At 34.8% G+C, this 22,640-nt stretch overlaps 1 protein-coding gene across 1 annotated transcript; it reads left to right on the forward strand.

Moving 5' to 3' along the window:
• The first annotated feature begins 6,180 nt into the window (after positions 1 to 6,180).
• On the forward strand, positions 6,181 to 18,557 carry LOC113500644 (solute carrier family 22 member 3-like). The gene is made up of 5 exons (XM_026881503.1): positions 6,181 to 6,196; positions 16,082 to 16,546; positions 16,635 to 17,042; positions 17,121 to 17,370; positions 17,461 to 18,557. The coding sequence occupies exons 2-5, from the start codon at positions 16,104 to 16,106 to the stop codon at positions 17,872 to 17,874; spliced, it is 1,515 nt and encodes a 504-aa protein (XP_026737304.1). The 5' UTR covers positions 6,181 to 6,196; positions 16,082 to 16,103; the 3' UTR covers positions 17,875 to 18,557.
• The last annotated feature ends 4,083 nt before the right edge of the window (positions 18,558 to 22,640 follow it).

The raw sequence follows: 22,640 nt of genomic DNA on the forward strand, positions 1-22,640 counted from the left end.
AGTAATCTGTGATGGGTGACAATGTGAGAGTCGTATGACGTCATATTGTATTGATACGGGGAGATCGCATAATATGGTGTTTAGTAGCCAATATGGAGTATTCTTTGTGCAATAGGGATGTCGGTTTTGTCACATTTTCGGTACAACAGGAATGGCAAAAATATGACCCTAGTTTTTCCATATGAATCTCGTATTATTGGAAATTAGTGGTTGTTTGATTTTGAGTTTTTATGTGAGGGAAATATAAAGAAAAGATTAATTAATTTGATTGAAAGTTTTATAATGATCTATGAATATTGCCAGGAGTGATTTTGATACCATTTATAATTGTATTAGTAGTATTATTTATAAATGTTAAACGTTCTGATCGTTAAACACTTGAAATCATATCATTGTGTTTTTATTCTTTGAAGTCTTTACAAATACATTTGTAGCAGGAAAAAAACAGCAACAGGATAAAAAATGTATTAATACCTACAGACTGTGGTTTGTTTTCGTCACGACTTATGTTCTACCATTCTATAAAAGAGGCCAAGTTTGATTCGGACTCGCCGATGAAAGGTTCCATAGCAGCAAGTAACTATTTATTATTACATATATAATAGTTTATGCTTAATTAAAGACGTAATTGCGTTTTCTGAAAGAACAAAAAACAACATTTATAGCCTTTACTTCTAAGAAATGATAATATTATATTATAATGTATATTCTTTATATTATATAAGAAATATTTTACTAAAAAGACAAACTGACTCTTCTTCTTAAAATTCAAAAATGACATCGACAAAAAAAACAAATAAATAAAAGAGGTGGAATAACACTGTCGTGGCCAGTGATATTCCTTACACATATACATGCACATACTACTTCAAATTCAAACCAATTTTCGGCAGAGGTATATACAGAGTAGTTTACATCATGTGTAATTTACACATAGGTACCTATTCCTAAAGGTAAAACACTCTTGAGGTGTCCTCTTCCCTTGTAACTTCCTAACATTGGTTATTATACCGTTACAGTTAGACTTTATACAAAGCCTAAGAATCGTGCCATCTCTATCCCTCTATATTTAAATTAGCAGTAAAATTAACCAATTTTATTATCATCATGATACCCGTATTCGTAGTTAAAGCTTGTCTTTTGATAATTTTCTGTCAAATTATACAATTTTCTGGCGTTGTTACATTAAAAAGGTAGCAATAATTATATATATTAGGAGTACGCGATGTGTAAATCAACATAAATGAATGACCTTCCGTCGGCGCTTCGATAATTTATATTTCGAAATTAACTTATTAACATTCGTATTTTATGTTGATAATAAGGCGTGGGTTTTGTATACCTAAATGAATTCAATAAAAAAGATGTGCTCTTGACCGGTGAGATACGAATACCGGTTTTCTAACACTTGACAAGAGCTCAGTTTGTTTCGCGATACCGTCGTCGTTGTGTCAGTGTTATTAAGGACTCTTCTTTGCCCTGAAATTAGTCAGGCAATCCCGGGAACAAACGTAAGTAAACCATTATTACCCTACCTGCCTCATACCCTTCCTTTACAAAACTTATTTAAGTATCATCTATATGCCATCATCAGCCTCGTATATCCCACAGTTGGGCACAGGCCTCTTGGTTGTACCACTCTCCTTTGTCACTTGTCGTTTGCATCCTTCCCATTCATATCGTCTGCACATCTCATCTTCCATGAAAGTTATTCAACGAATATCTAAAACTCTTTCACCCAACATCCGACAGTTGATAATAATTTGTATGTTTATTTGAAGTCATCTCTCTCCTAATACAGATTTACGCGTGATATTTTCCGCTCCATTGTCAGAACGTCAGATGAACCTTTGTGCACAATGCAACAGTAACTTGAGTTTATTATTGGCAGCATAATAACTTGAAATACAACACTTGTTTAAGGGCGTTGTTCGGGAATTTAGAGTTTTTGTTGTATAGAAATGTGGGTGTCAATTGACGTGGGCTTTGCATTGTGAGCTACGGCAGATGTTTGTGGCTGGCTATTGTTTGGTGACAAAGAAGGTAGCCTTAGCTTATAAGTAGCGGTGACAGCTACCGGAATGATTCTTCTAGTTTACAACTATACTTCTCTTTTAAAGGTACTTTAAATGTCGGTAGTTACTTTAACAAAAAAGAGAAGAAATATTACTCATTAGCTTCAGCCCACCGCTACATTTCATACATAAATATTTGTTTAATCTTGGACTACGAGGGTATAAATCTAACACTGAGTTTCATCAAAATCTGAGTTCATTTTTTATCTGTCTTGATGCGATGGCGTTTTTGCTCAATTGAATAACTTCAACAACTGTTTTTTACTCCTTATATAAACTACTTTACACATTTATATTTACCTTGATGTTAAAAAAAGTATCAGATGAACTATTATTATAAGGAATCGTATTATTATCCAACGTAACGTATATTTCATTTTTATGCTCATCCATAGTCATAATAATAACCCTTTATTCACCGCTCAGATAGTTATTACTACTATTCAATCCTCAATTATATTTATAAAAATATATAAAGCATAAAGATACGAAACCGCATGATGGATAGTTACAGCCACTGATTGGCCTCAATCACTCAAAACCGACAAAAAATCATAAAGAAATCGATCAAAAATTATTTATAACAAGCCGTTTTATCGTTCTAGGCACAAATTGGAAGCATAACCTACGTTTAGCGGTCACTGGCGTGTTATTTAGACCCATTTTAATTATGCTTAATGTATACCGTTTACAAATAGCAGTGGGTAGTTAACCGACGGGAAAAAATAAGGTAATTGTTAGTTGTGACGTTTGTAGGCTAAAGGGGAACGGGCAACTGTTGTGGATGCGAATTATAAAGTTATGATTTGAACGTTTGGTATTATTATAGTGTTGTATTATTCGACAGAAGTCTCAAACAAGTTTGTTATTAAATGATAGGTTAACATGCCTAACTTCTAAGAATAATTTACTAAAAAAACATAAGACCGTCTACCCTTAGGTAGTGCGAAACATTTTCGCACGAAAGATAGCCAGAAAAGACTACTTGAATACGTCGAATAAATAGTATCTAAAATTGTCAATAAATTTTGCTTGTAAAATAAACTGTCTCATTTAATTCATATCATTTCCGAACACCAAGCATTCCTTCTTTTACGTACACCAGAAGATTTTTGTTGCTTTTTCGAAAGCGCACTAAATATTTTATGCAATTCAAATATCACTTAACTTTAATTATTTTCACATCTCTATCAGACATTCTTTTTGAAACCTTGACATTATGGAGACGGCATAAACATAGTCTGAATTATCAAAACCATTTATATAATTACTTTCATTAACTCTTGAATTAATAGTTTTTAAAATTGTGATATGAAATTAAAAGGTCAAACGCTTTCTTTAAAAGCCTGTCGGCATATCGGGGTAATGAATATTTCAGGCAAATATTTTTGTAGGCTCTTTTAAGTAAAACTTACGTAGGAATATTTTAATAATGTGTAGGTATAGATCAAAGACCGCGATGTTCAACCATATTTGGATGCCGGCCGGTTTAAATTCGTTCGTATTATTTTACGTGTATTCCACAGCATGTTCAAGCCATTTCTGTTCCACTTCAGGGTAAAGTCCTGCCTTCCATTATTCCACTCTGCTTATTCTATAGATTTGATTTTGGGGTTGTCTTCGTAGCCGCTTTAATAAAACAGTAATTCTTGAGGCATTATTAAAACTCTACAACTAGTTGATTAAAAAACAGAATATCTATACATAAAAGTAGCTTATGTTGGTCTCCCATTAGTTATGTTCCTTTATTTAAGACATGTTTACAAGGCAATCCCATGTAAGTTTGGAAGTCGCGCTGTTCTATTTACGATGGGCCTTAAGGTGATCATTAAAACTAAATCAAATCAACTCCAGATAACAAAACCAAGAAGCTATAAACTTATAATGTTTGTTTCACGACATTGCTGGCAGTCAGCAATTTACACAATTGCAAGTAATTTGCAATGAAAACCAATCGATGTGCTGGGGGCGATTTTTTGCAAGTCAAATAGGATGGCGGTTAGAGGCGACCCTGTCGAGTGATTTTATGCTAATATCTCACGTTTATTATGCAAAACCGGGATGGTGTTTAGTGATGGGGTGTAGGAATATCGATAGTATGGAATTTTATTAATGGGGGAAACTAAAAGAATTTCTTGTAAGTACAAGGCTGAAGCAGGTAATAGAAAACGTTTCCTGATTATTGGAAAATCAAGGATTTTTTTTTTGCATTCGTGAACATACATATTATGTTGTCAATAATAGTAAATAAATCAATTTGCGTAAAGACTGAAATTGCACGTTAACAATTCTACTGTTTTGTTAGGAACGATTTTGATGTGACCAAACAAAGACAAATGATTTGTACGCAGGCAATATACCTATGTCACTCTTTCAAAGTTATTTGTACTTTCATAATTATTCTAAGAGACCTCTAACAAACTGAGAAGGAAAAAGTCGTGAGGAAATGGATTCCAAGCATTGGCATCTGAAACCCGCAGTGAGCTAGCGTGGTGATCAATGCTCAACCTTTCGCTATTTGGGAGAAGGCTTTTACCCAGCACTGTCACCTATAAAGGCCGGTATTATAAACAGAGAGACCAATTTTATTCCATGAACAATTCAGATCAAATCCGCAATCCGCTGACCGCTGACAATATGGTTAACCGAACGATATTTACGAACAAACAATTGACATTCGGACATCATCGATACCCTGTTTCCCACCCCTAAGTTTTGGAGTCAGGGCAGGCCTGCGGTCGCCAATTTGCGTTTTAATTAAGTGTTCACATAACAGCTATGTTTTTGTTACAAATTGTTTTCTCTACCGAATCTACGGTCGGTACTGTGTTCAACGTAATGGATAATTATTGTCCTCGTTGTTCCATTTAATCTGGATAGGTAAGTCGAGTTTTAGGGGTGAATATAAATGGGCTTTGATATAAACTTTCCTACTTCATTAACAAAAGCAAATTATAGGATCTGTATCATATTATTAAAGACCTAATTTATTTACTAGGAGCATCAAGACTGATGATGAAGTCAAAGCTAAAAAAAGATGGCAAAATTTATGTCGTTTTTTTTTGTTAAGGCATATTTTCTCTGCACTGAAAACATAGCTAACATTGCCTACTTAAGCTAGAATGTTAGCCTGGTAAGGCTACCAATCAACTTAGCGTTTATGAAAAAAAATGTTGTCACAAAATACTAACATTTCATCTTATGCAAGTTATTGATTTCAACTCATTGTTTTCTCATGCAAAGAAATTCAAGGTCTCTCTGTACGTAATTTCAGACAGTGACAGAGAGACAAAGCGAACCGAAAACAGTTGGGATGCGACACAGATGATTCTTTGTATTTATTATAAACATGTCAATTTCACCTTGAATACTAATTATTTTTATAAATACAATTTTAAAAGAAAATAATGTCATAGTGTAGATTAGTGTTTAAGAGAACAGGCGGTGTAACCAGTTTGAGGCATCGGGAAATATAAAGGTATATTTTTTTTTGGTTTCGTCTCTATCGATAGGTCTAATGGTTTGTGGTTAAACTACGATGGTTTGCATGGTTGACGTGTCGCGGGTTCGATCCCCATGTAGAACAAGCGTTTGTGTGATCGAGAAATGCTTTTTCTGTGGTTGGTCATTGAGTGTCTTTGTGCATGTAATTTGAATGTAAAGCAAGGATGCAAGGATACATGCTTTAGTGACAATGGAGAACGAAGTTCAACTTATTCGCTTGATGTCTTTCTAATTTTTGGTAAATGATTTATTTTAATTACATACTTATTGCTTACTTACAAGCATTGTAAACGACCTTGTAAAATAAAGATTGTAAATTACTATTCCATATTACGAAAGAGTAAATAAAACTCGTTCATTATGAGCAAATAAAAAAAAACCTTAAACCGATTAAGAACACCTAAAAAAACGTAACTCAAAATAAAACTCAATGTTGCCCTAATTATCGACAGTCAATAAAATTCAATAGGACACAAATACAAAATGGATACAAGTTCGCAATTTACATAAAATTTCATGGACTTACTTTGTTTTACAAACACTATCTTTCAACACCCATATGAAACTGGCAATTTAGTGTTTTGTTGGGTTTTGTGGTGACTAGTTCATTATAAATGGTAAGTCAGTAAATAAACTTATTTTGTGACCAAAAAATCCATATTAAAATATATGTCTATTAAATGTCATTTTATCTAACTTTATTGAATCACTAACTTGTCACCTATCTTAAGAATTAGATAAAAATTAGAACGAAACATCACTCAACTCAACTTTCAAGACACGAGATTGTGACTAGAATTTCCTAAATGACAGTTCCAAGGCTGCAACACCGCTGTCTGACTGTTGTCATCCAATATGGGTCTTCTGAAAGAGGGTCGCGATAGTAATGATTGCCAATCTAGTGTTTTAATTGTAGAATACAGTGGAGAAATTACGTTTAATCGATAATATACAAAAACTGGTAAAGTGATATCATGTCGTAAATAATATATATGTAAACATATCACCAATGTGTTCTTATCGTAAAGTATTAAAAGCAGTAAAAATATACATTCAAATTACCATTCAATACAAAACGTTTTTATTTTACAAATTGTTGCAAAAATAACTAGAAATTAGGGTTACCCATTGTAGTAATGATAATTCGTTTCAGGATGTAGACCAAAATTATTTCTGCGTTCGCTCACACAGCCGCTGGCGCTACACTCAAGTTACTAACAAAGATACCGATAGACAATAGTGAATACGAACATTCGTTTATTGTTAGAATACACAAGATACTTTACATTTACGTCGAGAACATTTTAGATACAAAGTAGTTTTAAAACCTACCATTACAACTGGGTATATTTCAGACGCTTAATTGCTAAATTGTATGAACAGGGGTTAGGTTTCATTAAAATGAAAAGCTGTTTCACCTTGCAACCATTCTGATAATTACAACCTTTGGGCCATTAGACACGGCGAAAGCCTGGCAGGGCGCCAGGGCCCTCCAAATCTGGAACTAGCAGGTCGGTTCATGTTGTAGCAACACTTTGCCCGCAATAAGTTACAAGTTAACGACAAAAAGCTGCCCCATTTAACGTGATATACCGCCGTGGAGCGGCTTTTCATAAAAGTTAGGGCTTCAGTGATACATTGCTGTGTACACAGATTAGAAAATAATGGAGTGCTTACAAGAGGGGTCTGTGCAATTGTGAATGTTGCTGATTTTTTAAGTTAGCTATAACTTAGGTGCGTTGAATCCCTTTATCAGTTTTGATTAGAAAAATACATGTCGAATGTTATAGACCCCAAAACTTGAATTAAATTTGGGTATGGTTTACACACCCGTGTTCTATTTCGGGCGTAGTTAAAACCTCGTTTTGTAAAATTAAATAAATGTCTACGTGCTCTACACATTTCCATTTATCTAATATCTTTACAGATTAAGCGTCCTCGTAATTTCTATGACGTTTATGTCTATTACGAGTTTGTAGAATGATACCTATTTAAGACCTCTTCTGATAGTGCTTTCATAATCTGTGTCCACGTTACAGAGCTGCGGTTATGTTTTGGTTTTTGAAAGTAATATTTTAGACTGTGGACTAGTTTTGACATTGTTGTTATTACTTCGCTGTGGTTCTATTATTTTTGGTGAGACTTGGTGCAGCGGTGGATCTTCCGGAGTTAGTTTTGATGTCAACGTTGTGTTTGCTGGCCTTAAGTGTGTTTGTGTTTCATTGTGGAAATAATTAATAAAAGGTTTTGCGTGTCTTTCTTTCACTTTGTTCTGGTTTGTTTAGTAGAATTATAGTCCGCTTTGAAACTTGACTTCTGGACTTCTGACATAATTTTATCTCTCTCTCTCTCTCTCTGTTTTATCGTACGTCGTGGGTTTTACTTTTTTTTGTGAATATATGATGGCTGGGAATGAAGTCATATTTTTAATCAATTCTCTGTCCAGTAAAACTTGATTTAAATTAACGGCCGTCTGCTAGCCTACGAAGTTAGATACCCAAAACACTCGAAGGTCCTACAAACATTAGATCACGGTCACACGTCAAAACTTTCCTATCAGATGGGAAGCGGACAAGCGAACCAAGTTCTAGGATATCATTAGTAATAAAACATCTGAAATCACAGTTGGCCGAGTATTTTTATGAAATCTGTCGCCGAGGCTCGTAACTCAAGTTAAATGGAGCAGTCTTTGGACGATATTACTGAGTTATGGTCGCCAAATAAACTCGATGAATGCGGGTGAATTTATTTTATGCTTTTTTTCCTGGGGTTGTCTTTAACGATTTTGGGAGAAAAAGTAACGAGTTTGTTTTACCTTAGAGAAGAGGTTGTTCAAGAGTTTTTGTTTTTTTAGTCTAGATTTTAGGAAGAAAATTTAAAAAAATATATTTATAAAATAAACTTATTCTGAGTTTCAGTTTTAATTAGTCGATTAAATTATTTTTTATCAAATAAATTAAAAATAAGGTAATTAAATGACTAAAGAAAACATACTAACTTGTCACACCATTTAATCAATTAATTACCATGATCAGAAAACCCATTCACGAACCAATTCCCGACGAAAACCTTTCAATAAGCACGCATTTCGACCACACATACACATTTGTACCAGAGTATATAATTTCAGCACATGTAATCATACATACGCAGTGAAATGACAAGGTGATGGCAGGATATCACCATACAAGATATGTTTACGAGAAGTCAACTTATGAATGGTTTTGGGCATTACTGTGCAAGGCAGCGTGACGGTGAATGGGTGCCTTTATATTTGTTTTAAAGGGATTTTGAAACTGGTTTATATAGAACGTTGTTCAAAATCTTTTTGATTCGATAATTGTTTTTTTCTGTGTATTTTGGCGAGATTAAATTATTCCTATCGACATAATGTTCTAAAGGATTCACACTGTTGCAGTTTCTAAGGTGTTGTCCACCTACTTATTACGATACTAAACTTCACGATTACTAAGCTTTATTTTTTAACTTTATTTTCCGTAGGCTTTATTTAGGTATGAAAATGCCTCATTCCACATCAATTTGCCGTCTCAATTGACATGATACCTTTCATCAGAATAACTTTCCTAAGTTGTTGATCAGACATGTTGAGCCACGCATGCGCAATAGGAACCATCATGACCGAAATACAAGTGAAACAATTTCACAACAGCTTCCTATTCATAAATCAAGTGTAGTTTTTATCAATATTGTCTATGTAATAAATCACATATTTATCATCGGAACAACGACAGTGTGTGAATGGTTGCGCTATCATCGCTCTATGATTTATGGTGCCGAATACTACCATAAAGTAGCATTTTTGTCCCCTATCTGTTTATAACTAAATTATTTGTTTGACGTGAAACAAATGTAGGTTAAAGATAACGGATGTGTTTTTTTTAGATTTTAGGAAAAAATCGTTAAATTGATAATTTTATATTTATGTTTAGTGGTCGTAGGATGTGGTTTTTCTTTGAAGTATATTTATAGAATTTGCTTTCAAGAAACCTACATTAAGACAAAACACGACTACTTGAGTAATGTAGTTCTAGCTAAAAATATAGTTTTCCTTACCTTATGAAAGTGTAAATGCGACACTCATTTGACTCATCAGTTAAGAAAAGTAAAAGTATACATTTTGGCTATTTGGAAGAGGATAAAGGCGAAAAATATAATACTACATTATAGTATAACATATTTATACCTACATAAGTACCTAATATAATGTTATAAAAATATAGTAGATATATTTTTTGATCAACGTCCCCTTTCGCATCGAGTGACAGAGACAGCCCACCATAATTTTCTAATAATAACTTCAGATCTCAAGTATAGGCAACAGCTGTTATTCGACGCTAAAAAATAACCGTTAAAAATAACAGTTATTAATAACTGGTGTTATTAATCACGTTATATTTGCATTAAGAGACGGCGCTTGTTAATTTGTTGGGGAGATGAAAAGTTAAGCTATTAGAATGGATATCTCCCCGGCGTTTTTTCCCCGAATGTATTTAATCTTCGAGAGAAACAAATTGCGCCCTTTAAGAATTAATTTTGGAGAAACAAGTGACGGTGGAGCTGCGGTTTGAAATGTGTGGGATTTGCTTTGATGTTCGTTTGTTTTTGTGTTGATGTTTACATTGTACTTTTTCGACGGTTTGTTACGGTTTGATTATGAAGGAAATATTACAAAGGAAAAATATTTTCGTGGTCTGCAAATTATTGTGCTGAGACTGGGTGTCTCTGTGCAACAGTCTGCATATGTGCAGTGAGCAACGTATTATATCCTGTATATAATTATTTGGACCAGACGAAAATTCAAATAATTTAAATTACTTTGGTCAGCTATTTACAGCTATGCACAGTAAGTTGTAACTGTTTTTCAGCTATGACCGCCATCCAAGCGATACCGCAAGCAACAGCTAGTCCTCACTAAACGGACCATGATACATACATTGACTGCACATGAAGCCACACCTACGAACACATTTGATGAACGCAACACAATTATGATTATTCATTGTCATAACTCCGCGGCATCGTCCCAATTAGTCTTTGATGTCCGCTCGCCTCGTTTGTATCCCTTTATATTTTTGATGGGCTATTTTAATTCTGATTTGTTTTCAAGATCATTTGTTGTGACGTTGAATTAATATCGCTAGTTTTGTTTTTGAAATGTTTTGATATAGAAAAATGTGCTCGGTTGATAGATTGGTAGTTGCGCTTAGAGTTTGTAGAGATATTTGATTTCAGTTGTAATTCTGATTAAAAGGGATAGAAATTTAAAGACCTACAAAAATGATTAAGATACTAGCAGTTATAAAAGCTGCTCTATGCCGTGTAGCACTCCGTTTTGCTTCTACAGCTGTTACGGTCTTGACTAGACATTCAGAACTAGACCCCTGTATATAGTTCGAATCATACTCAAATTGCACATTGTAAATTCGATGGATATCATTCATATTTGTACGTCTTAATAAACGTAGCGTAAAACATAGCGCTCTGTACATTTACTTTCATGACCTGTATTTTATGTGTACTTAATTATGTTTTAGAATTACCTGATTCTGATGCATAAACTGAGTCACTTACATCCTAAAACAGAGCCTTTGCTTCCTAGTAAAAAACTATTTTCTCAAAACTCTACTTTTTGCCTTCTATAATCAAAAAGCTGATAGAAAACACATTTCAATTTCATACAAGCCATACAAATTGATTGTGAAGCGTCCACCGAGCTCCCAGCTCAAGATTTACATGCGACCACGTTATCTGCGCTATAGACACCTTGAGAGACCGTTTAATAGTTATAACGTAATAAATATTAACGTTATTGTAGCGACTGTTAGAATTAACGATAATTGTGCTCGATAGGCACGGACTGATAGCTGGGAGAGCTAGGAAACAACTGGATGCGGTAGTTTTGTGGAATTATTTGCGAATTGAATTTTGGACATTTGAGTGTATGGTTGATGAAATGAACGACCGGCGTTCTCACTCCCGTAGATGTTAGAGGCCACTGATGATGACGATGATGAAAATGCACCCTGTCCAATTTGGATTTTTTTCGTGGCGCAAACTTGTGCGCCAAAAACAAGTTTGCGCGACGTTTGTGCAATTGTGTTTTCAGGTCTTCACATCCAGTGGTTTTGATCTTTGTTATGCGTTATTAGCCAGTACAAATAATTTGTCTGGATTTTTAGTAACGTCTTTAAAGAGGCCTATATCCAGAAGTTCTTTTGCCAGATACCATCCCATGCTGAAATTTCAGAGACCTTTTTCTCTTAATTTTTGACCGTGTTCCATTTCACTTATAAATGTATTACAACACTCCCAAATAAAAATAATGAGTGAAATACTTTTTTTCTTCAGAGAAATGAACAGAATTGAACACATCTATTCTCGTATGTTTAATTATAAACCAATCACTTTCTACTTTCAACATTCTCTTGAGATTTATGAGCGGTGTGTAGGAAGATTTCAAAGAGCGTGTGATACGCAAGAGTTATGACACAATCAATTGAGATACCGATGGCAAATGGGTTTGTTTACAAGTCGCTAATGGGTATACTGTGTGAGACTATGTTGGCGTTGTTTTGACCCGTGCCTGTATTATGAGCTTTTAAAATAGGACTGCTGCGGGCGTGGAAGCGAGACGGTTCACGGTCACCTATAGCGGCATCTCGCTTTCTTAATGAAATGAGTATTACGTTAAGAGGGAATAGGCCTTTTGTGCCTGTAGTATTAAGCTCTAATATCAAACAATTGGCTTTGAGGTAGTGGGAGTAGTAAACGAAAAACAAACGAAGCAATCACTTGCTCTTAAAAGAAAGTTTATTTCAAAATTGTATTCTTTCATCTACCTTTTATTCCGAAATAATGATTTTGGAAGATGTAACAAAATAAGAAAGCCCTTAGATATTTTATTTTTATAATTTATATTTTTCCAATTATGAAATGAACAAAATTAAATGATGAATTACATGTCATTGCGTGATTGTAAAAAAAATTAAGAATAGGAATTATGTTCACAAGTTATGATACAGGTGGTTGCACTCGATAAGCTGGTTGAGTGGGTAATGTTTGTATGAATTCTTTTACTACGTACGTACGTAGCAGTTCTTAATGAAAGGTGTTGAATACTTGTTGGGAAAGTTCCTGATACGGAAAAGGCTGATAAACTAATTTTAAACATATTTAACAATTTAAATGAAAAATGAAAAACAATAAATGTTATCGCAAAAAGGATTTTAACCAAATCTCACAGGGGACGATCAAACAAAAAATAACCATACATATTAAAAAAAAACCAAAAGAGAATTACATCAAAATCTAAAAACGAAAAAAAAAACAAAGCACTTCTAAATTCAAAATCAAACACGCCAGTGTTCAGGGTCGCGCGACACGTCACGTGACTATTTATGACAGTCACGTCGACGCCAGGCGACGCCATTTATAAAACTCAATTACCGCCGTCTCCGTTGCTTCGCTCCCTAATAATGATAATTGATGACGAAATTTGCGAGCTTTTTGCGGGGATCCTCCGCCAGCGATATTTCTTATTTCGCGCATGTATCCGCTGTCGTACGCGGCACGATTTTCTATATTGTTAGACGTTTTCTCTCTTCTGATAGGAATTTACGAATTCGCGGGCTACATCGTTTTGGATTGAATTTATAATAGTATCAGTATGTCTGCCATTTCATCATGTACAATGATAATACTTACAAAGAAACTTTAAAGTGGAGTAAATAACGACATGGTTAGATGTAGAGAACGAAGTGTGTCGTTTGAAAATAATTTAATTGCTAGATGTAACATTTAATGACACATCTAGTTTCCTTACTAAACTAAGACAACTATAAATTTGCGTTATCTACTTAAATTAAATGTATGTACTATCAGGTATATTGTAGAACAGCGAATTACTATTGAAATTAATAAATCTCATCCTATGCGTTCAATGTTACTATTTTGTTTAAAAGCTTATTCTACTGGACGCAACGGAAACGCGCCCAGCTTGCGATATTTCTTCATAACACGGCCCCTGTTTAATTTGTAAATCGCTTGACGACTGATTAAAAACTCTTCTCTGAAATATTTACGACGGACGGGACGAAAGAATTCTCGCCGTTGCCGCAATGCCTCGCCACTTCAACGGAAAATTAAAAAAATAATTCACAGAGATAAATGTGAATGCGTCTATTCAATTGCGGATTCGATTTTTAAACGGAAATGTAAATTAGGGATGTTTTATTGATTGTGATATTGCATTTAATTTTGTATTTATTTTTCGCGTGGAACTGAGGTGATTTATATCGTTCGCTTTGATGGATTATTGTACAAAAGAAATGTTTCTCCTTAGTGTAAATTTAACTTTATAAATTACAGTTCTTAAAAATTCAGGAACAATTGGATTTCTCCTGACAGTATCAACTAAGTCTAACATTTAACCATTATCTTTGATAAGACAATCCCAAATTAGCAAAGTTCTTCAATCACCTTCATAAACCTGCTACCATACAATCTTCAAAGATCCCACCAGATACAAACCATGTACTTAACCTCCCAATAAGGTCTTCATATCTAAACGAAACTGTACGAAAATCATCGAACAAAATTAGTGTTGTAAGATAACGAGCGGTTTGCCCGCAAACAGTCCACTTTAGAGGCAAAGCAAATCGGAGGCATCCCCATCAATTTGCCGCGGACTGATATTACGTTGTGACGTGCCGGCGCGTCGGATCACCGTAATGGCCGCCGTGGCTCCGGGTGCCTATAAATCTGAGGCCCTAAGTGGCTCCCACCTAGAGGTGGGCTGTCTGATCATCGATCTGTTTTGCCAGATCGATTTATTGATCAAGTTTTGTGTGAAGGTAATATTAAAATAATGTCAATAATGTCGATGCGGTGCTGCTTGTGGTAGTTCATATTGTACTTTTAAGTCCAAAAGTACAAAAAATGTAAAAGGAATGGAAGTTGCAGGTGGATCAAAAGAGACAGTCTAAGGTGTCAAAGTTAAAAATAACAAACAAAGTATTTGATTACCTTGTTGAAATTGGCTAATAAGAAAGCTAAAACAAAATATTGACACATACATTTTCTGACGAACCCAAAATATCGATTAATATCAATACAATATCGATGGCAACTGTATAAACATTAAGCGCGACTCTACCAAGATACTCGCGATTAGACGTGAAACGTTCAGGACTGCGGTTAGGGGCTCAAAATTATACGCGATAACCATTAGTTAGGCAGAAACGTTTGGCAGGATTGCAACTCAGTGCCCCTACTATCACTCCACTCGAAGCATGACAGTTGCTGATGTGGAAGGAAGATGGCGATATACAAGGTGCATAGTGTCGTCTCTCTCCATCAATAGTAACGGTCCTGCTTCAAGAGCTGGTGGTAAGGACGTTGATGATGTAGGAGGCCAACAGTTTGTGTGGCCAGTGAGTTTCGTAACACGGAAAGAGCTTGACGAGTTATGTGAGAAGTCTCGTACCCTTGTTATGTCTATAACACGCCCGCGGCTTGCACTTCGTAGTATTAGACAAATAGCCGTCTGGATCAATTGATATTCCTGTAATTGAGTTCCATTTACGACTCATGTGTTTTCTTCTGCTAATGCAATAGGAAGACTTTTTTGTATCTTCAGAACAACAATGTTTAAAACTCCTGTTGCCAACAAAGGTATTTTTGTCTTGCCAGTAACAAAGGACCACAAAGACCACAAAAAGGAATTACCAAAGCATCACCCTTCAATTTCACATTCATTAAACTTCAAATAATCACCTAGTACGTTTGTAGAATTCAATAACCCATGCGGCGTGCCCATAAAATTACAAACCGCATTTCGTCACAATACACTTTTGTTTTCAAAAAGTTTTCGACACAATTACATGGAATTATGTTACGTTTCGAGTGGCAGCCTGTAAGTAACCACTTCGGCCGGCGTTTACTTGATTGAGTGACTCGAAAGTGCCTCAAATTACAGGCTTGTGGGCTCCGATGTGTTATTATATGCCTCCAACATGTTAAGTTAACGAGGAACGTTTTAAGCCTCGTATGTATTCTGAAGACTTATTTTTAGGGCTAAAGGGTTTCCGATGTCGGTGAGAGGGAAGGTGAATGTGCTTTTACTGGTTGTTTTACGAAAGTTAAGCATGCTGAGCAATTTATGTCATGAATCAAAATAATTTCCTCAGTAAAATGATTTAACCTTTGATACTAAATGTGCTCATCAAGACTAGGAATAAAAGACACAAGTATAATAAGAATAGTGACCGTAAATCGTCTTAATTATAGTGGTTGAAGGCAAAACTGTCCGCCACATTAAATCCTACAACAATATAATGCCAAGACATATTAATTTTTATGACAGAACATTATATGACAAACAGTCTAGTCGTGATCATAATAATAAAGTGCGAGAACCTAATTATATACAATGTCAAAATATTTTTACGATCTAACAAACAATATTTCACTGTTTCTTTCAGTGCCAAGACGTTTGTTGACAGAATGAAGTACAAAATAAATTATGGAATATATATTGTACAAGATAAGTTTACTAAGAAAGAGAAAGAAAAGAAGGCGGAAACTTTTGAAGATGATTATTTGGTGAAGTGTATCGGTGCGTTCGGACGATGGCAGGCGATAGCTTGTGCCATTGCAGCTATCAGCAGACTAGTCGCCATGTGGAATATACACTCCATCTTATTCCTGACGCCATCTACAGATTTTGTTTGTCATACTAAGCAGGATGACAATACAGCTGCATCTGAGAATTCGACATGTTACGATAGTTGTGCGCGGTATGAGTATAAGGAAGAAGTATTTGAAAAGACTTTGATATCACAGTTTGATTTAATCTGTGATAAAGCCTGGTTGGCGAGCTTCACGCAAACTGTCCTCATGTTCGGAGTGGTGATCGGTCTCTCTGTGTTTGGATGGATTTCTGACAGGTTGGATAGAAACATAATATTACTTTAGTTTAGTAATACATAATTCTATTTCTATATTTCGTTTAATAAAATTTGCCTTTCATTTCAGATTTGGACGTAGGATAGCATTAATGATATCACCGACCTTAGCCGTCATATTCATGATCAGTACATCATTTGCGACAAGTTTTTGGATATTTACTGCGTTACGATTCTGCGTTGGTATAGCCAGTGGAGGAATAATGTCCATTACTTCAGTTTATGTTTTGGAACTAGTGGGACCGCAGCACAGAGAGTTAGCTGGTACATTGATTTTGATGCCCGATGCTCTTGCCGAGGCAACCTTATCGGTGTTTGCCTATTTCTCCCCAACATGGAATATATACATATTGTCTTTAGCGGTTGCATCTTTGTTTATAACATTTACTCAATTTTTCTTACCGGAGACACCAAGATGGTTAGTGGCGACGAGGATGGCTGATAAAGCTGTTGTTGTGATGACGAAGGCTGCTAAATTGTGAGTTTTTCTAAGCCTCTACGCAATATACTCTGTACCTTTATTTAAATTTAACCTAATATTTATTTTCGTTTCCAGTAATAGCCGTAGTACAACCGACATACAAGACAATGTCACGAAGGCCCAACAAGAACTCCAATTAAAAGAAAACGTATCGAAAACCGTTAATTACTTGGACTTGTTTAAAACGAAGCGGTTGTCTATCATTACGTTGTCATCGTTCACCTCGTGGTTTATGACGGGCGTGTGTTATTTTGGTATCAATCAATACATCACAGTACTTGGACCAAACATATTCATCGTTGTTGCCGCTATGGGAATTGTACAGGTCAGTAATAATTTATTCATTTCAACGTAATTTCATTATACTGATGATTTGGTTCTTTATTTGAAACAAATTCTGTTGTTTTGTCCTCAGATACCAATGGCACCGATAGCAGGAGTAATTACTAAATTCTTCAGAAGGAAAACGTCTGTAATTGGCTCCTACTTAAGCGTTGGAGTGACTATGATCATTCTACTCTGTGTACCAAAAGGGTCTTGGATTGCATCTATGTTCGGGGTCATTGGAGTTTGTTTCGCATTTGTAAACTTTGCAATTATGTACTTGTATGTGACCGAATTGTATCCAACACCTATAAGAAACATGGGCTTTTCATTAAGTTCCTCAGGTTCAAAAATAGGTGCAATGGTAGCCCCGTTTGTGGCTAATTTAAACTCTACTTGGATAGCGTCACTAATTTTTGCAGTTTTACCATTCGTTGCTGTGGCAATATGTATTTTGCTGCCAGAGACGAAAGGAAGTAAATTGCGTGATACTGTGGACGAATGATGAAGCTCAGAAAATAATCGAAGATAGATAATTTATTTATTGAGTGGAAATGAAAATGGTTAATAAAAAGAGTTTTTAAGAAACGCTCTTAAGTAAGGTGGTAATTTTTGTGGTGGGAAATCGCATAAATCAGATTTATTCAAGAAAAAACTTTTAAGTATCGAATGCCAATTTTGTGAATGAGTTATAAATTATGCGAATAATTTATGAAATATATATAATATATAAATAATTTAGAAATATATATAATATGTAAATAATTTAGAAATATGGATAAAACATATATCCCCATAAAACCTGCAAGAAACCATAATTGTATGACCAGTTTTAGATTACAGTAATTCACTTTTATCGAGTAAAAGAGTGACAGAGAAACTCTTGTTATAGTAATAAAAATTAATCATTGGAACCGAAATTACGTAAATAATAACGTGTTTTTCACAGTGAAAATGTTAAGTATACCGAAAAATATATCGTTCGTGTACATGATTACATAATTGACCGAACCCAAATCGGCCCAAATTACACGTTACACTACAGAAAAGATATTATATCGGTCGTCATCTTTAAGATATTCTCTGTAATTTTGTTCCTGAGTCATCGTTAACTTAAGTATCGAGATTAAGAATTCCGAAATGATAGGTTTTATATTACGAATTATTTAAAAATATAGATTTTAAATGTAATCTTCTTGCTGTTTCTGATCGAACTTTTATTGGTCCTTCGGTACATTTTAGCATCGTTTACTTAACCCAATCCATAAAAAAATCCTAGTTCAGATATTTACAAATACAATAGAAGTTCGTTAGTAATCCATCGTTGCAACAGCACGTAAACATTTAATGAAGAAGAATGAGCTATTTCCATCTGTTCCTAGAACCGAAGTATTTCTAGCTAAACGACTATTGATCGATTACTATTAGCTGCGACACAATTTTACTTTAATCGGAGAGCAATGAACGATGATGTATTACTTTCTTTGTCTGTGATTTATGGTAGTTCTTATAAGCGTCAGTTTGATGAGAAAGTAGCTTTGTAACATTGTAATTAATTTCTGTGTTGTATATTATTTATTCTTTGTTAGTAGGTACAGAAGAACACCGATTAACTAATTCGCCAATTATCCCGATCGGTCCTAAGCGTAATGATATACAGAAAAAAGAATTAACTTTTACTTTGTATTTTGTAACTGCCTGATGGGATTGGAACGTCATGTGATTGTGATGTTCAAGTGAGCGTTATTGTTGGACTTAATTTATTTAATTCCATGTCTGCAGTTGGTTTTTCGTTATTATCAATCGACCGTGGTCCCATTTATTTCCTATCAGTGGCGTGCTACTCTAAGTACTTCATTTTCACAGTAAATAAAATCCAAAAATTGAGTTGTGATTAAAATAAATACTAGGTTTCACTCCAAAATTAAATATTAGCCAAACCGTGGAACCTTACAGCAAAATTTTGATTTCATTGAATTTCAATAGAAAGAAGATCTTTTTTTCGTAATCCAATACCAATACCATTTTTTTTTTGTATCAATTAATTTTACACCCGAGGTGTTAGAATATATTTTGAGTAATAAATTATGAAATGACAAGTTTATGGTAGCTTCCATAAACTTGTCATCCCTCGTGTCGAGACGATACAAGATAATATTATCGGAAACAATGGAACACGTCTATAAATCAAAGGACGATAAAACGTGGTTAAACCCATGGGCCCGATAAGACTAAAGTGTTTGAATGACCCAACAATCTTTAGGTCATCGGTTGGGGTATGGTTCACTTAGGTCAATGGGGTCACAAGGCGAAGAAGGACCAACCAAAAAAATAATAAAATAAAATGTTAGCAAGTGTGATCTCCTATTTTCCCTGTGATCAATTAGATAATGTTTGAAGTTGTATTACTAAAAAAATAAAATTAATAAAATTATCTTGATCAAGAAATTAACAAATCCTTGTTTTATTCAACATATTTTCCTATTTAAATAATAACCTAAAAAAAAAAAAATTCGGTAGGTAAAAATCCTAATTGATACCAACAATTTCCCATATTAAATCGAACAACAACTTCAGATACGCAAATATTAAAGCGACATCCGCAAAAATCACTTGTTACATCGGCAAGGCTAAAAGGACGACAATCATTTCATTGAGTCGGTCCTTTGATACGAGGGGCTACGTCAGTGTCCCCAAGTGTCAGGGAGCGGCACCTTTGACATCACAAATATGCTGAATTGGTTCGGATTGTTGACAAATTATAATGCAGTATACGGAGGCGAGGGTGTTGTGATCTTGCCGAGTGTGAATTGCAACATCCGGTGGTTATTGCAATATTATTAGTGATGATTTGTTGAAGTTATTAAGTTTAACATTTACTTTAGGTACACAACATATTTTCGGTCCTTTATTTTTACTTCTAGTGTGCCTCATGCTGAGCCAAGCTGGGATTCTAACATCTTTACCGAGCAGTCTCAACTATCAACACTAAAAGATAAACGCCATCTATCGACGCTCAACTAAATTACACGTTGCATAACACCAAGTTAGGGGTAATTGTAACATGTTGCAACTGAAAGTAATAAACAGTCATGCCTATCTGTACACTCAATCTGTGAGATTAACTCTCAAAACTGAATAGCTTAGGAAACGTGACGCGGCTGGCATCAGACCTGTACTTAGTAGCGGATAAGACCTACTATTTGGTTTATTTGGTATCTTACTCTCGAAGATTTAAGGTAATAGCGATGGGATCCCGGCTTGATAGTGGGGGATGTTGTTCATTGCTTGCTTTGTTACAAATATGTCATATACAAAAATGTTCAATGTATTTTGTAGGAAAAATTGCAGAATAAGGTAAATATAGAGTATTTTAAGCACTATATTTTTAGGATATGAAAATTAGTGCACTATGAAAATTTTGTAATCCATGATACTATAAAAAAACACTTTAAAGCTTTTAAGTTTCAAATATCTTAAAATCCTTGGCAAACATACGAAACAAAACAAAAAAACATGATTTTCATACTTTAGCAACTTAAACACCAACAAGTACAAAGATCGTCAATGTACTACATCCAACTTCAGAACGTCGCGTAAGGATACACCACATCTATTATAATGATTGATGCGCGCGGCCGCCGGTAGGGGGCGGGCGATCACTTTATCTGCCATCTTTATACCATCGCTTGTATCAGTACCCATTGTTTTACTCGTGATTTATGCTCGGGAATGTATCCTATCATATTGTGATGTAGTTTTTGATTTGCACCGTAACGTGTGGTCTAGAACTCTGGACCACCCTATGCCCTGTGGGCGTATGAGTAAAGGCTCTTATGAAGGGAATTGGCAGCGTGTACTTGGTATGCTTGATGCAAGATGTGGTTATGGGTTGTGTAATTTTGTCTAAATTTTGTTGCGTGTTATCACTGACTGACACTGAGATACTCCAAAGAACTATTATATGGCCTATCATCCTTGAGAGCTGTTAGGCTATTTTTTACGTAATATAATACATTATTTGATGATACTTGATTAATACGGACACTATACTTGAAAACAAAAGGGATGATTAATCAAATTCTACAAACAGTAGACGTAATTTTCCAAAGAAAATTGCCAAGGAATGCCGTCAATAATTTTTCTTGAACGAAATGTAAAGAATTTTCTATGTATTTTTAGTAACAATTCTTACATTTCTGTACGTCTATATACGGCCTACTATCAATCATTCATGATTTTCATTCATAATCGTGGATTATCAACACGTATTCCCTACAATGAAGTCCCTGGAGCCGCCGGCGTGAGGTCCGAGATCCATATCTCTTCCGTTCGTGTGTGGTCTCCATTCAGCACCTCCACGAGTTAAGGTTGTGCTCTGAATTATACTCGCACCGTGAATTAAGACATTTTAGAGGACCATGAAGAAAGGATGTCAAATAATTCTCAAGCTGGTTTGAAGATGTTGAACAAACATGACAGGATTTTGAAAAATAAAAATTGCTAGTAATTTTTGAAAGGAATTGCAAAAATAATGTTTATGGCTTGGGTAAAATTTGTCTGAAAATAAATACACCAACTTCAATGTTAAAAAAAATATATCATTTTGGCTTTGAAACTAAGTCGTTTTTGCATTTTGTTTCAATAAAGCCTGTTTCTTTTCCTCTTAACCATCTGAAAGTAGCACCGGAAAACAGGTATATACTGTTATAGTACCAGCCTTATTTACCCTGAAACAATACAATTTAACTGTCATACTACACTTAATTGTAGGAAAGCATGTAATTACAATTGTTATTAAACAAGAATTATCAAACAAGGGAAACTAAACCAGTTATAGATGACATGACAAGAGCGGAAAATAGTTTCATTAACATAATCACTATTATCATTGGGTCAGTTATTGTTAAAGAACAATTACTGACCTAACTCAACAAGAAAATTCATCGCGACATGCAATAGCATGTTACCGTATCGTAAATATTCACAGCTTGTCAGTCGATGATAGGTGTTATTGACAGGATCAAGGCTGTAGTAAAAAAGACCATGAACTGAATTTAAGTGATGATTCTTCAGATGATTCGACTGGGCTCAAAACAATAGTAAGGCCTGTGTATTTTTGTCAACTACTTTTCAGAACAAATTGGGCATTTCGACCAAAGCGAGTAAAACAAGAAAATAATAAGTTGCCAGGTGATGAAATTGTTCTTGTGAGAAATCATTAATTTCGTTGTGCAAAAATGTTCAAATCTTAGATGAAGACGAAAATGA

Source organism: Trichoplusia ni, chromosome 14 (assembly GCF_003590095.1).
Source record: "Trichoplusia ni isolate ovarian cell line Hi5 chromosome 14, tn1, whole genome shotgun sequence".
NCBI lineage: Eukaryota > Metazoa > Arthropoda > Insecta > Lepidoptera > Noctuidae > Trichoplusia > Trichoplusia ni.

Bases quoted from the DNA above. Each gene is read 5' to 3' on its own strand.
- LOC113500644 (XM_026881503.1), top strand. From the start codon at position 16,104: ATGAAGTACAAAATAAATTATGGAATATATATTGTACAAGATAAGTTT. The intron at 16,547-16,634 runs GTTGGATAGAAA...CTTTCATTTCAG, and splicing joins TTTGGATGGATTTCTGACAG to ATTTGGACGTAGGATAGCAT. The intron at 17,371-17,460 runs GTCAGTAATAAT...TTTTGTCCTCAG, and splicing joins CCGCTATGGGAATTGTACAG to ATACCAATGGCACCGATAGC.